This window comes from Labrus mixtus, chromosome 23, assembly GCF_963584025.1.
Source record: "Labrus mixtus chromosome 23, fLabMix1.1, whole genome shotgun sequence".
NCBI classification, from domain to species: Eukaryota; Metazoa; Chordata; class Actinopteri; order Labriformes; family Labridae; genus Labrus; species Labrus mixtus.
Genome location: NC_083634.1, coordinates 12,574,878 through 12,589,882, shown reverse-complemented (window position 1 = coordinate 12,589,882; position 15,005 = coordinate 12,574,878). Strand labels below are relative to the sequence as shown.

Here is a 15,005-nt window from a genome sequence, read left to right as displayed (position 1 = left end):
TCCCCCCCAACACCCCTCTCCCCCCCCCTCCTTCCTCACACTTCTTCTCCCCCCTCCCACCCTGTCTCTCTTCCTCTCCGACTTTTGCCGGTCTCTCATCAGACCCGGAGATGCCGTGCTCTTAAGTGGAGTTAAACGGCCTGCAGGCAGCGCTGCATGCTGAGTTCTGCGTCCTCGGCCATGGGCAGGCTGTGACCAGTCAGACATGATTTCTATGAACTTGGAGGGGCTGGAAATGATTGCTGTGCTGGTGGTTGTGGTTGTGTTTGTGAAGGTGCTGGAGCAGTTTGGGTTGTTAGCAGACGAATATGACGGTAAGAAAATCTACTAACTACTTCAAATGTTTTTGAGGGGTGTTCTGTTTTCTTGCTTTTGGTATTGAACAACCACTTGTTGCAGCTGTTTTTCAAACCATTGAAGGACTTTTTTTGGGGGGGATTTAATTCTATGCAACCTGTAAATGTGATCTTTTTTTTCAAATATATTCAAGATAAATCTGTTCTTCAGACTGTGAATAAGCATGAAAGGTATGAAAGTCCCAAATTTAGAGATTCTTTGTAGTGATGGAGACAGTTTGGGCTCTTGTTTGATCCTTTTTTTGTCTTGTTTTCCACACAAGGCCAAGTTTAGAGACTAGCCTTAATCACACCAAAGTTGAAGGCAACCTCTCCAAATATTCATCAATAATGTTTTATTTAATAACTTGCATCTCTGCATGATTCACTTGACTTTTCTGCTCAACTTTCTTATCGAACATTCAAAGATTCATGCAGGGCAAATATCATAATTTGACATTTTTCTTTCAATCCTTTGTTTTGCACTTGTGTTTGAATATCTTATCAAGCTTTTATTTTTACATCAGATGGCCTGTCTACCATCTTGGCACTTTGTTTCCACTCTGAGGGTTACTTCATTTAATAGGAATAAAATGAGATTGGACGTGAAAGCTTGTATCATCAGTGGGTTGGCTAACTTGTTTATCCTAATGAGAAGGAGACAGTTGAGGACTGAAGGACATGTTGATCTGAACGTTGAAGTCATTTCCTTAACTTGTAAAAAATATAAATAAGCACAATGGCTTTCTTTGTTGTTCATCAAGGAAGAGTAAAGTAACAAAAGGTCTTGTTTTATTGAGAAAAGTTGGAGCAAAGTGGATGTAGAATTGTTCTTGTTTGTTTTTTAAAGTTCTCCATGTAGCACAGCAGAGAACAATGGTTGAACCTCAGCCCACTTGAGATTTGTGAAGATGCCACACTGATACTGTCCTTTTAGAGTGTGAATCTCATATTAAGGAGTTTGGTCCGTCTGGCGCTGAAGACCACCTGTTATTTATATGCTCTGCTAACTGCCAAGCTGTTTGCCTTATGGCTGGGATTTCACATGTGAGACACAAACAAGCCAACATCTCATCAAGATATCATCAATGTTTGCCTTACAAACAGTGCCTTCTTATTGGCTGTTATTGCAGCGATGTAGTATTGTTCTTGGTGTAAAATCCCAAACTGTATTTATGTGTGGACGCCCACTTAAAACACCAACCCAGCAAGAATCACATTCACACATGAGACTGTGAAAATCCCACAATAGACACTTTTTACTAACCCTTTTTATTTTGGTACCTTCTGTTTGTCTCAGGACAAATGCAGAGATGCAGTTTGTTTGTGTTACTGGTGGTTGTAGTCTTGCTCCCAAACTTTTTCATGCCTTTTCAACAAGCCCAACTCCTCTTCAAAAAAGAAAATACGCAACAACCTATCCAATTTTTTTAAATCTGCAATGCTTAACTAACTACTGTACATGATATCCATATAGATGATAGCTTAAAGGAATTTACCAATTTCACCTCTTAACAAAAATGACAATGACAAAAAATTCAATTAAATAACTTCATGAGAGGGAAATCTTGATTTTGATTAAATCCTTAATTACCCTTCCATAGGAACCATTATGATGGATGTCTGGCATTTAGTAAATGTGCCTACTAATCTTTAAATCAGCTCCATGCCAAGAAGTCCATTCTAATCACTGTTTGATAAATAGATATGCCATGTTCCTGTTTGAAGTACCCATTCATTTAGAGCTGAACTAATGGAAGACTTTCAAAAAGAGGAACGAGCTTAATCACTATAATCAATTTCATAGTGGTCTTTTCAATTTCTCTCAAGTTATCATTAAAATAAAAATGGCAGGGTAATCATACACCTGCATAGTTTTTCAGGTTTCATAATAAAATTAATATTTGGCTGCTCGGTCTTTTGTAGAAATCCTTTTCAAAACTGGATTGTGTGAAGTCAGTTTTTTTGAGGAATATGTAGAATGAGAATTTCATAGCAGAAGAAAATAATGATTTTTTTTTAAATTAATATTTACATACATTTTAACTAGACATTCCCAAAAGCCAATCCACTAGAAATTGGCCATGCTTGTTAATCTGTGGTACTCTCCCAGTCGATGCCTTTTGGTTAAAAATAGACTTGCAACGCAGCTGGACGCAAATGGCTCTTTGAGTCTGTGCACTCTGACAGTGAGTGACAGCGGTGTGTTGCTGGCATGCAGGGACGTGACAGCTGACAAGAGCAGCCTTTGATACGGCAGATTTTACAAATTGTTCCCCCGTGCTGAAAGTGTGCTTTTTTTTTTATCAGCCGTGGAGCGATGCAACAAATGAGTCCAATTACAAATGGACTGAACAACAGAGCAGTGTAGGTTGTCACTTGTAATTCCAAAGCTTTAGTTAAAGTTTGAAGGGGAGGGGGGGATGATCTTTTTTACTTCACAAGCTCTAAATCATTTGCATACCAAACTGGGTTTTACATTTTTCCCAATCATTTCTGCAAACATTGATTTAAAAAAAAACAAAAAAACTGTCGAACATTATGCACTCTCGGCTTGCCTATCACTCCACTGATTCAAACCACCTCAGCCATATATGTTGTTTTTGTAGCGCTACATTATATGGGTCATGCATGACATATAAGACACCCATTGTAACAGGTTTTTACTCACAATACAACCTTCAACTATATTAAGGGATCAGGCTTTACATCCTGCTTTTCTTTGACTCACTAAGTATGCTTTTTCTGTAGGAGTGTGCTACACTGGTGTGATACAAAGTGCAAATAAGTAGAAAGCTCTAAGTGCTCAAAGAAACATACATATGGCTTCAACGATACCGTTAATGTAACATTCATGTTAATCCCATGAAGCATGCAGTTTGGATTCATAAAGGAACCTTATATTTCTTAATGTGGACAATGGAGTTAAGATCATTTGCATAATAATAATAACATTTCCCGCTACATCAGAAAACTGTGCTATGTTACTGTAGTTGAAAGGAGTCCCATTATGAGTCTTACTCATTGGCATGCATGCTACTCTAATGTGGCTTTAAGACGTGTGTTTTTGTGTAACTTTTATTGATAATGAAGCAGAAAATGAAGACATTATTGTGTGCCAGATAACCTAAATGAAATGCCACACTGAGCTTCTCTTCCATCATGTCACCACATTTGACAGTATTTTCAAAAATAATACCAGAATCAATGGAAAGTTTGGGTCCAATAATTCCACAAAGTTTCTTTTGAGATAAATGTCAAGAGATGAACAATGAAAAAAGCTTATCTTTTGGTTGTAGTGTTGCCTATTTAAAAAGAATTAAAGATGAGAAGGTAGCATTTCTTGCAGTGAAGTAAATGTCAGAGTAAGCACAAGTGCCAGCAGAGGGAACCAAAGCGTAGCCTCAGTCAGTCTCTGACAGAGTGAAGAGCTAATATAAGAAAATCCTGTTTTTCTATTTGGTAAGTTCTCCTCCTTATCAGAGTTACTCAGATCTGGAAAGATGAAGAACTTCAGTGAAGATAAATAAATCCATCCAGGTGTCCACAAACCTGCAAACAGTCTCAGCCGCTTCGATAAATGCTACTTGCCCTTTAATCAATTACCTGCAATGGTCTTGTAACAACTAAACCAATCAGACTCGGTAACAGTGTGCTCAATAAGCTCTACACACATCAGAATAACACAAAACCCTTTAATTAGATGTCAAGAGCCAAGTGCAAGTTTAACACGTTTCTAGCATAAAAAATTGCAATTAATTATGAGAAAACATGTTTAAAGCAAAGTGCACAGCACAACACGTCGTGGCACTAACCTGGGAAAGTATGCCACCCTGACACGCTCTGAGCGTTAATTGCGCAATGTTAAAATATGTGTAAGTCATTCTACTTTGTGATCTCGCTCACATACTTTAACTTGCTTTCAAATCCATTTCCAATTCAATCACTGAAACAGTATCAGAGTTGACTGCTTCTTGGGTAAAAGTACCAACGTCACTATTAACAGGATTTAAAAAAACCTAAGAAATGGAAATATAAACGTCTTGAGGTTGAGTTGAGCAGGTTAAATAAATAGACCTAAACCCATTTATTTACTTTGCTCACTCTGCTCCATAACTCCTATTTATGTCAGCTTTGCTAATGTGCTCTTTATTGCCTTTCTTTCTACATTCTAAACAAATGACTTTCATATTATTCAGCGAGGAGAGTATTAAAAACTCTACAATTTATTACAATTTTTGATAATAGCCCGGGGACTCAGACAGGTCTTACACGCATATTGTTGCGCCTCATTTCTTTCCACTGAATTAAACACTGTTAGCGGTGTTTCCACAGGCAGAAGCTTTACACTATCATCAATCACAGCTGTGATGAGACAGCTACCAGTGACTGTTTCTCTGCTGTAATTAGTTTCAGGCTCTCTCTGCAGGAGGACTTCTAAAAGGGCAGGTTTTTTTATGCTTTGATTAGAAACACTTGATTTTCAAGTATAGTGTGTATATTTCAGCCATATTGTTGATTAGAGAGCAGCAGTATAGTTTAAACGTCCTCGCTTTGAATTTGAGTGAAGGTTATTTTTTCGAGGCCACTGAAGAGAAAATCTCATTTACAATCTAAAAATGAACAAAAATATCAATATGTAAATATAAAGATGTGCACTTAAAACAAAAAATATGCAGATTTTAACCTTCTGTTTAATTCATTGCAAAAGTCTTGTAAACCTGTTTACATATTAAACTTTGGAGTATGTGTTACGCCTCATGGTGTCTCTGAGCTGTCCATGGCTGGAAATGCTCTTCAAATGGCCATTTTTTCAGCATGAGATGAACAAGTAAATAATCTCAGGGTTTCAAATTGGAAGGCTGTTTGGCAATTTGTGAACAGAGAATCTTTTCATAGAGACAGCGAGATTATAGAGTTTTACCTCTTCTGCCAACCCGAATCAATCATAAAACCAGGAGGAGATTGTACTTAATGGTACTGCGAAATCCATTACACGTTTTTATCACTTTAACCATTTTTCTTGAAGAAACATGTAAGAATTTGAGTATTAAAACATGCTTCCCATTTCCTTGCAGTGTGAATGCAGCCTGTAGTGCTGTTCTAAAGTGATTCTATACTGGTAGCATTATGGATATGGTATTGGTTTCTTAGGGTATATTTCAATATTAGGTTTGTATTCATATCAAATGTGTTTTTCCCTCTAACAACTTTAATCTGCTCGATTTATCCATGCATGCGCACAGACTCAAACACCAGGAGTACGCCTCGCATTTCACTCGATATTCTGTTATGTATAGGAGTTCAGCACAGAATCAGCAGCAAGCAGCTGGACATTAACAGATATTGAAACAAAGTCATGAGAAGCTTCAGCTTTGATCGGAGCGAGGCACCTCAATCGCTGCATTTACAAGAGGGTATAAGACAATTAGAGCCATGATTTGAATCTAAATCTTGAATGTGGCACAGTGGCATCATTTAGCCACTGTTTTCTTCCAGTGTACTACGAGCTCTGTCAGATGAGCACCGCAGTGTTTAGGATGTGAGTATATAAAAGTGTGAGTGACATTTTACAGCTTTTTGTCAGCGTATTCGGTACATAGAGGATGCTAAAACTACTAAAGCGAAAGAAAATCACATGACCTCGCTTGAAGCTCCTTCAGCATGCCTCCTGTTTCATTGTTTCTCTCCTCGATATTCATGTTAGCTGATCAAGTTTTCTTATTATAAAACTTTATGACAATGGAAGTGGAGTCCTCACTCCCACGGTTTATGAATGGAACTGAAAAATGCTGAATCTGTGGCTGTCTAGTTATGTTGGGAAAAAACAGCCTGTGTTTACACTGAGCCTTGATATTTGGCATTATTACATTTAGCAAGTGTCTCATCTAAATCCTTTACTTTTTACTTGATATGTTTTATAAACAAGCAAACTATTCATCGCTTTTCACTTGTAAAAATCTCGGGACCTCTGCCAATACTTTTGTCCAGTTTTAACCAAATGCATGTTTCCTTTTCCAGAGGACAGGGCTATTGATTTCCTCTCGACGTTTGTTTCTTGCTGAAGAACTATGCTCGTCATATCTCACCCTCTCGACAGTGGCTCCAGCTGCCTTGTACCCTGTCTGCCATTTTATATCCCTCTGTGTCTTCTCTGTCATTTGACTGTCCCGGCTAATGCATGTATCCTATTGACCTTTGCACTTGAAGCTCAGTTTGACTGGCACTTTGTTTCTGAAGGATTGCACACCTTAAATCACGTTACAGGCTGGCTGTGCAGAGGTGACCCATGTCCTGTTCTTTAGCCTGTACATGTTGCCTACAGTGAGCTGTCAGATAGCCATGCTGGAGCTAATATAGCAAAGACAGGGAGAAAAACAGGTCAGTGTTATCAGCTCCGGCACACACCGTTGTGAGCTTTGTAGTGCTGTCAATTCACAGACAATGCCATTGACTTTTCCCTTTTACACCTGAACTCATCATCTGGAATGCATTGGGATGTGGATAACAATCTCCCAGTCCTGCTGTAGCGATGAGGCTGACATGTCTTGTGAAAATGAACAGCCATCTGAAGGAAGGATAGGTTTTAACTGTTTAAGCCCCCTACCTGATCACAACATTACATTCATTATATTATCAATTCTGCCCCTAATTTACATTGAACCAGTAGCTTAAAGACAATCCATCAGGACTTGTGAGAGCTTATCGCAGAACATGGTCTCAATTTGTATGGGAGAGCAGAAGAATGTAATGCATTGGAGAGACGAGGTTGTAATTAAGGTTGTTTTTCATTAGTCGTACCTGTGCCAGTGCACCCCAGGATACAAACTTGGGCTACTTTCTATTCATTTTAGTGAGAATGTGTTTACTTCTTACAGTTTGGCCTGGTATGATCCAAATGTATTATGTAAAAGCTGTGAATAATCTTTAATAAATATGCTGATTTAGCTTTTTTGTTTCTGTTTGTTTTGTTTTTTAAGCATTTTTTTTTGATGAGGTGTTTGCCTTTATACACTAAAGCTGAAGAAATACAGTTTATGTGGGGAGAATGTGTTATGTGTTGGAACAAAACATTAAGCTAGCAGGACACATTCGGTATGTTTTGGACATCAAAATAGACCTGAAATCAAGAAGAAAGTTGTGGATTGCTTTGATATGTGTCGACCTTCTGTGGCTGTTTAATCATTTAACTGAACCACAGGGAAAAGACACAAATCTTCTTTGTTGGGGAGCTGGAACAGGATCGATTTGGCATTTTACAAAGAAAAATTAACTTGATTTATTTTCAGTTAATTGCCTAACAATTAACTCAATAGATTCAGTTACGCAGGTTTGGTTTATGCGCCCCATGTGGGTTAAAATATGACATTATTAATTTCTGTCTTTTGCAAATGTGTGAACTGGACTGAATAAACGGTTTCTGGTGGGAAAATGATCACCAGTGAAAGGGCAAACTCATGTGTTTCCTACCCATCCAACCTTGAATTGTGGGATTTAACCGTAGAATCTAGAAATACACTATTTACTAATCTTCAATGACTTTCAATTGCCTGATTGAGGTTACTTATGCAGTGGAGCAGGCAAGCTATACTTGTCTTTCCTTCGATTATTGTGTTTGTGGTGTATATGGAGATTGAAGGGTTGATTATGTGTGCGCTCTTGCACCTGGAAAGCACATCCACAAAGTAAGTCCTCAATATCTGAGTCACCCATGGCACTACACGGTTGATTGCCCACGCAGCTTCACTGAGGGTTGCCCCGGTTCACAGCTTATAATTGCCTTCCCCTTTCACAGGTGCCGCTTCAGTAAATATGACAGCCTCATTTTAATGTGCCGCGGAAAACACAACCCAAACACTAATGCCGCTTTGCATGCCTGAGCAAATCGCTGCAGGTGTCACCTAATTATATCATCCACTTGTACCCGCAGCCGATCTGTAAACAGCGGGACGATCTCATATTCACCTCTTTGCTTGTCCAATGATCGAGCTGCTTTGATTGATTACATCGAAGCCTGGCCCCGTACTTTCGCATGGTTTGCTCTCTGCCGGGAGAATGATAACACCAATCCAATACATAATGGAAATGTTGGTCTCAGGGTTTGTTTGGTACGTGTCTTTTGTCGCTGTGTGGAAAAAATAATGAAAATACAGAGGTTGTTATGTTCTGAGGAAAATGCTAGTTCAAATATCTCCTGCCCCTTTATTGTTCAGTTTAGTTTAATCCCGGTTTACTGTTAGACACTGTTAGCCAAGAGTCGATGCTGTTTGGAAGGAAATTGTCCTTCTGTCTTGGCCATGACCTACACTTGGCTTGTTTTTACAAAAGAGGTGGATTTTAAGTTTGTTTTTTTTCTTTACTGTATTTATATATTTTAACATGTCCATTGCTTGTGAGACTGATTCATTGATCCCTTGTGATGTCCACTCTGCCCAGACAAGAAGCGATAAGATCCCTCCCCTTGGGAATGTTGAGGACTAAAAGTGGTGAGACAGATGTCAGACATGAGTGAGAAAAATATGTAATCCTTCCTAAACTCAATGTCTTATCAGCCGAGGGAGGCAGAGGAACAAAGGCTGCAGTTTTGTCACTTATCTGTTGATTACACAGAGAGGGAATTGGGAACAGAGAAACAGTAACACAGCAGACCTCAGTGAAGTTTGACATTTCAGACTTGTGTCAGTTTGAGATAACACCTGTCAGGGTTTGGGAGGATGGACGGCGTCTTTGTAAAACCCTTCACTGAAGACTCAATGACATGTTGTGATTAAGTCACTGCAAGCTGTCATCATGTTATTGGACATTTTTTATGTTCCCCATTTAAAGGTTCCTTGAAAGATTCATTTTTCAAATTATTAACATATCCAACGTTTACTAAAATTCAAATTAAAACTTTCACTGGCAGAGCCATTTGATACAAAAACAGGACCAGGTCTATGTGTATGAAAGGGCTGTATTAAACATGGACGTAGTCTTAGAGACATCACTTATTGGTTTCTAAAGAGATAATGGCGGTCACCATCTTTGATATGCTGACCCTTCCTTGCTTTATCTAGTAACAGGCTAAGAGGTGGAGTCGTGGCGGGCGTTTAGCCACCTGGCAAACAGCTACACTGCACCAGCCTGTCAGTCAAGTTAGCCACGCTCTTAATTAGGCAAATTGGTGTTTAACTTTTAGGCTTAACACAATCAAAACAGGTGAGTTATGAAAAAGTTGAGCCCCTTAAGATTTTCACCAATAAAGAATAAGTTGATTCCAACAAAAAGACAAACATGTTTATTACTGCTGTAAAAATGGGCCTTTTATTATGGGCTGTAATGGGGATTACTTGGCTTTTGGAGCAGACACTTAAGGAACCCCAGTTTTATGCACTTTTGCATTGGATTCATCGTTGACTGTAGAACACTTAAGTTGACCAATCAGAATCAAGTATTCAGAAACACTATGAAATGTACTAACACACTAGCACACAATAAATATGAGAATTCCACTATTATATAGAGGATATATTATTACTTTTTATCAAATACTAACTCTGGAGTATACCTACAGAAGTCTATTTGATAGCAGTATATACAGTTCCTATTTTATGTATCCCATTTTAACAAAACAATTCAATCATTTTTATCGTGAAAGAAAAACACAAATTGTCCTCGATAGGTCATTTGAAGCAGAATGTTCGGCTTCTCTATCTGTCAGACCTGTCGTGCTGTCATTTGGTAGAGTGGTGATTGTTCAGAATGTGTGTGTGACGTTAATGGAGGAAGCTGTGGAGTCTCATATCTACCTGTCAACAGCATTGATATAATCATGGCTCTTTTAGTTGTTGGATGGACACTTTGAGGCACAAATCCTCCATTCCTTTTGTTTTTTCATTTTTCTCTCATATGTGTCACCCTCTGACCTCCAACCTCACTGCTTTAATGATTTATCGGAAGGATATGATATCTTTATATGCCAGAGAAAGGTTATGATTGGTCAATCATTCCAACATGTTTTATTAAGCAACAGCACACCAGAGACTGTATGGATGTCCAAGCCATGCCAGAGTAAAGCCTGAGGCGATGAATCCCACTGGCTTTGGGAAGCTTGGCTGCATTCAGGCTTCTGCTGGCCACAGTGTGTGTGTGGCTTGAGTGCTATGTGATGTGACTGTCGCTTCATTGATGTCGTTCCCACATGTTGGCATTGCTGCTGTGAGCTGGATGTCGCAGACAGCCCAGAAGTCACTGAAGCATCCACCAGTTAGGTCAGCTTACTCTCAATACACTGCAGTGAACATGGCAGCTTTGAAATGTAATGCTTTGAACCAAAGCTGCAATTGTTCCTCATGGGAGTTTGGTATTGACTTTGAACCACTATACTGTTGTTCTACAGTAAAAATGTGATGTTTATTCCAGGTAGGCTTTTCTACAGTACGTCTCACTTTGCCAAGCATTGTGTCAATTTGAAAAGATCCACCAGAAAATAATATGTTAACAATGATTCGTCATCAAGTCTTGTAAAACGCTGTCTTGACCCATCGGCTATCATCTGATAACAATTCTCTCTGGGACTGATGGACGATGAGTCGAGGTACGACAACTTAGAGCAGAATGTTACCTGAACTTATATGCAGATCTCTTAAATATCTCTTAATATGTTAACCAGCTACTTGCTGGCTGTGTGTCTAGCTGTTAGTTGTAGGTTGTGACCAGATTTTGATCAGTGCCTTTTTAGAGCTTCTTTTGCTGGAAACAGCCGTCAGCTGTCACTTTGAAAAGTGAATAACAAGATGGATAGGGCTGTATCAAGTCAGCAAAGTTTGGAGCTGGGAAACCCAAACATTGAGCTGAAAGATGCAAAACCCTCTGTTAAGCTGGTGAAATAAAACTATTGATGACAGCAACTTAAATCCTAAATCTATTTTCTATCTTCTTACCTGCAGTTCTGAAAGCTCTCCGATGTTATACTGATATGATATCAAAGTAGTATTTTGTAGTATTTTCCTGGCTGATGTCCAGGGTGTGGTCATAGTGGTGACATGGAAAAAAGAAGACGACACCGCAGTTCCTCTTTACTGGAACAGGCTAATAAACAGGCTTATTTCCCATCCAGGGAGTTTATCTCATTGACTTTTTGTCAAAACGTGTATTTTTCCTCTGATTCTTTTTTAAAAGAAGAAAACAGAATCAAACTGCCCTTGGTTATTGTGTGTTGTACAGTAATACCCTTCAGCCTCTTTTTTCTGCTTCCCATCGATGCAGCCTTCATGTCAATGTCCATATTTCAGTATCTGTGTATGAGACTCACATAACAATTACTCCTCACATGGCCAGGGACCGCTCAGATTACACAGAATGTGTAGCCTGAATATTATTTAATTATTTCAAACGGCAACCCCGCTAAATTATTCACAGAGATATGTTTTTATGCAGAATTATGTCCCTGGCTTTCCCATTTTGTGTTGTTAACGGACTGAATATAAATGAATGCATGTGAGTTTTTTCCATCACGGGAATAAGCACCTTCCTTCTTGTTGAACATTTATCATGGAACAATTGAGTGAGTAACTGTTCCTCTCAAGGCGCTAAAATAATACACTGCCATGAGGGTTGTAATTAAGGTGGCTTTGTGCATTTACATCAATAATATACGGCTGAGTTCATTTGGAAAATGGAATAAAAGCAGGAACAACACAGCGGAGGATATATTTCTCACTCTGTTTAGAGCTGTAAATTAATGAAAAAAGAGCTTTCATTCTTTCACCCTTTTTGATATGTTAGGAAATAATGAATCACAAGGTGGATATGAAGGACTATGACTCCACAAGGACAGTAGATGGTGGTGTCTTCACCCATCTGCTACAAACACCGACCACACGAATCAGCCTCGGTCTCTCTCTAACACACACTTTCACTTTGTTCTCTTTATCAGCGTGCTGCAGCTCACTGGAATCCAACTCCTCTTAAAATAAAAGTGTTTTGTATTTAATGAAGTTGTTTGGATCAATACTCATTTTCCTCCTACATCGGCTTGTTGAAAAGACATTGTCTCCCCCTCCTCCCTTACCCATCACAACCCTCCTATTAGACGATAGAAAAGGAGGAATAAGCCATCACATTCTTACTTTTGTTGCCATAATCGTACAAATAGCTGTTATTCTTTCTCTTGTTTGTGGTTTTACGTGCTTCTGTTTCTGTTTTTTCTGTTATAGCTTTAAATCTTTAAATTGGGAAATGACCAGATTGACAAAGCTTTTTAAAAGCCTTTTTATTTTGTTGGTTTCATTAAAGAAGATTACAGTAAATGCCTTCTAAGACAGCTTCTGATTTGCAGCGTCCTTCTTAGTGGAATTATTTTCTCCCATTTTTTTCCATCATCTTTGACGTAGGTCCTTTTCATAGCCTTGAATGAAGCACTTTTTTACTGATATGACTATAAAGTAAGAGTGTCTAAAGCACAAACATTAACACAATAACCAAAAACTGCCTTACATTTCAAAAGCCTTTTTCTCTATGCTTGAAGTTAATGTAAAGCTCTTGAGAGGTTGTGCGTCTTCCACCGTAGCACCACACCTCCTCTGCCTCCGTCTCATCTCCCCTCCCTCCTCCCTCCAATCCACTCCCTCTCATCTTCCCTCCCTTTACTTTGCAGAGAGGCAGTCAGTGCGACTGAAAGAGCGAGAGAGACAGAAACTGTCAGAGGAGCAGAGTTTTCTCCTGCTGCTTTCACTTGCCTCATTATTTGAGAGGAGAGGAAAGGAGAAAAAAAAACAGGAGATCAGCATGTTTGGACCCCTTTGAATCAGCTTTTTGAAAATCTAGGTGACCCTTGAGATCAGGGAGGTTTTACTTCACTTTTGGCTTCTCACAAACTCTGAAAATCCTCCCATTTTGACTTCACCCAGGCTGGATTTAGGGAGCAAGCGGGCAGTCGCGGCGGCGCCCGGCCCTTGCGTGTGGGCCGGTGTAGCACTGGAGTGGGTGCAGGGGAACTGGAGTGCGGGGCCGGGTGGTAGCACTGGTCCTGGCGGCGGTCCTGAAGTTGAGGAGGCCGGCTCAGGCTCGGGCTCCGGGTTCGGGTCGGGGAATGGTGGCGGCAGCGCGGAGTGGTCAGAGGGCGGAGCGATGCTGAGCGCCATTTGGGAGACTGAGGGGCTGCAGACGGTGGGGATCGTGGTGCTGGTGTTCGCCTCAATCAAGCTTCTGCACCTCCTCGGGCTCATCAGCTTCTCAGAGGGTAAGCGATAGAGGAGGAGAGAAGTGAGGAAAGATGACAAAGAATTGAAGAAAACACAAAAAGTGCTTCCTCGCAGAGATGTAATGTGGTGTGAAAATTCCTATTGCATTTGTATTCACTCAGTCCCCCTCAATTTTTAATATTCAGTTGCTTTGACACATCAGGGTCATTCTTCGGTTACTCGACCTTTTTTTGAAAGCAAACTTGAAGTTCAGCAGCAGTCAGAAAACTTTAGGAGTTAATGGAGGTCACCATGGCAAAGCAGGAGGGAATCAATGACTCAGAAAATAAACTAATGGACTATGTTCTTATGCAGTATGAAAACCAAAATGTAACAGCAATATGTATGAGTTTGTGATGGAGGGAGGAGGACTGGAGCACGGAAAATGTGTCAGTTCAGAAAGAGGCAAGCTCTGATTGAATTTGTAGAGCTGAAAATTGAGAGACTGCTTCTGTCGTTTTCAGGGGTTTCTCTTTTTCTCAGCTTAAAGGGCTAGTTCCTCTGTTTTTCACATTGTTTCTTGAACCTGCGTGTAGTTCAGTTGACTGACTGAAAAACAACAGCTTTCTTGAATAGTAAGGCTCACTTAACACAGTTTGTCAGGTCTGAAGAAACAGTTTAGTTTGGAGCGACTGCAGTTGTCTCATTATATCAAGTAGCATAGTCAGCACTTTGAGCTCATCCCTAAGACTTCTGTTCAGAAAACATTTTCTAATGAGGATGATTAAAAACTTCTTGAATGCTGTTTGTATACTACACGATACAATATGAAGTGACAGTGTGTAATCGATGGAAAGAGTTGGCCTGATCAGAGAGTCGTGTTCAGACTGATCTCTGAGGTGTCAGGCGTCCATTGATGGACTGTGCTTGTGTTATTGCAAGAGGCAAAAAGGTGTTTTCATGTGTGTGGAAGCTCCCACGCTACGTCACTCGTGAACAATGGTGAGTTGAAACTTGCGTTCTCCTCGCTCGTTATTAACAATAGCAGCGGACATCATATCGATTGGTCTCCATGGGGAGATGATACAGGTGTCAAACCGGAGTGTTGAACGCTGTTTGCCTGTCTCTGTGATCAGTATTCCACACAGGAGGGTCAGAGTGTGAGTACTTCAAGAATATTGCTCTCAGAGCCTGTGGTTCCTGACAAGCAGTCAATACAGGTATTGGTGATGTGCATGTGTTTGAGCTTTAATGCACAACTCCCTTGACTTGCATTCAACATTTTACCTAGCCATTTGGTCTGTTGATTATTTCTCTGATTAATCATTAATCTCCAAGCTTATGAAATGGCAGAGAAAAGTGGAAACTGTCTCTAAGAGCCATGGGTGACGTTTCCAAGTTGCCCGTTATGCTCGGCTACTACCCCAAAATTTCTCATTTCAAGTTCTAAAACAGAAACGAAAATCTGTAAGTCATGGTATGCGAGAAGCAAACCAGTGTCGTCCTT

General features: G+C 39.8%; 1 protein-coding gene across 6 annotated transcripts in view; it reads left to right on the top strand.

Moving 5' to 3' along the window:
* The window catches only part of kcnip4a (potassium voltage-gated channel interacting protein 4a), a 114,023-nt gene that overhangs the window by 71,821 nt on the left and 27,197 nt on the right, over window positions 1–15,005 (top strand). The window contains exon 1 of one of the 6 annotated variants that reach the window (XM_061031847.1): window positions 116–314. The exons of 4 other annotated variants lie outside the window; for them this stretch is intronic. In XM_061031847.1, the coding sequence (XP_060887830.1) occupies window positions 206–314 (109 nt within the window). In that variant the 5' untranslated portion in view covers window positions 116–205. Of the gene's footprint in view, window positions 1–115; window positions 315–12,994; window positions 13,558–15,005 lie in introns of those variants that run through there. One more of the 6 variants, XM_061031846.1, reaches the window with a different exon arrangement.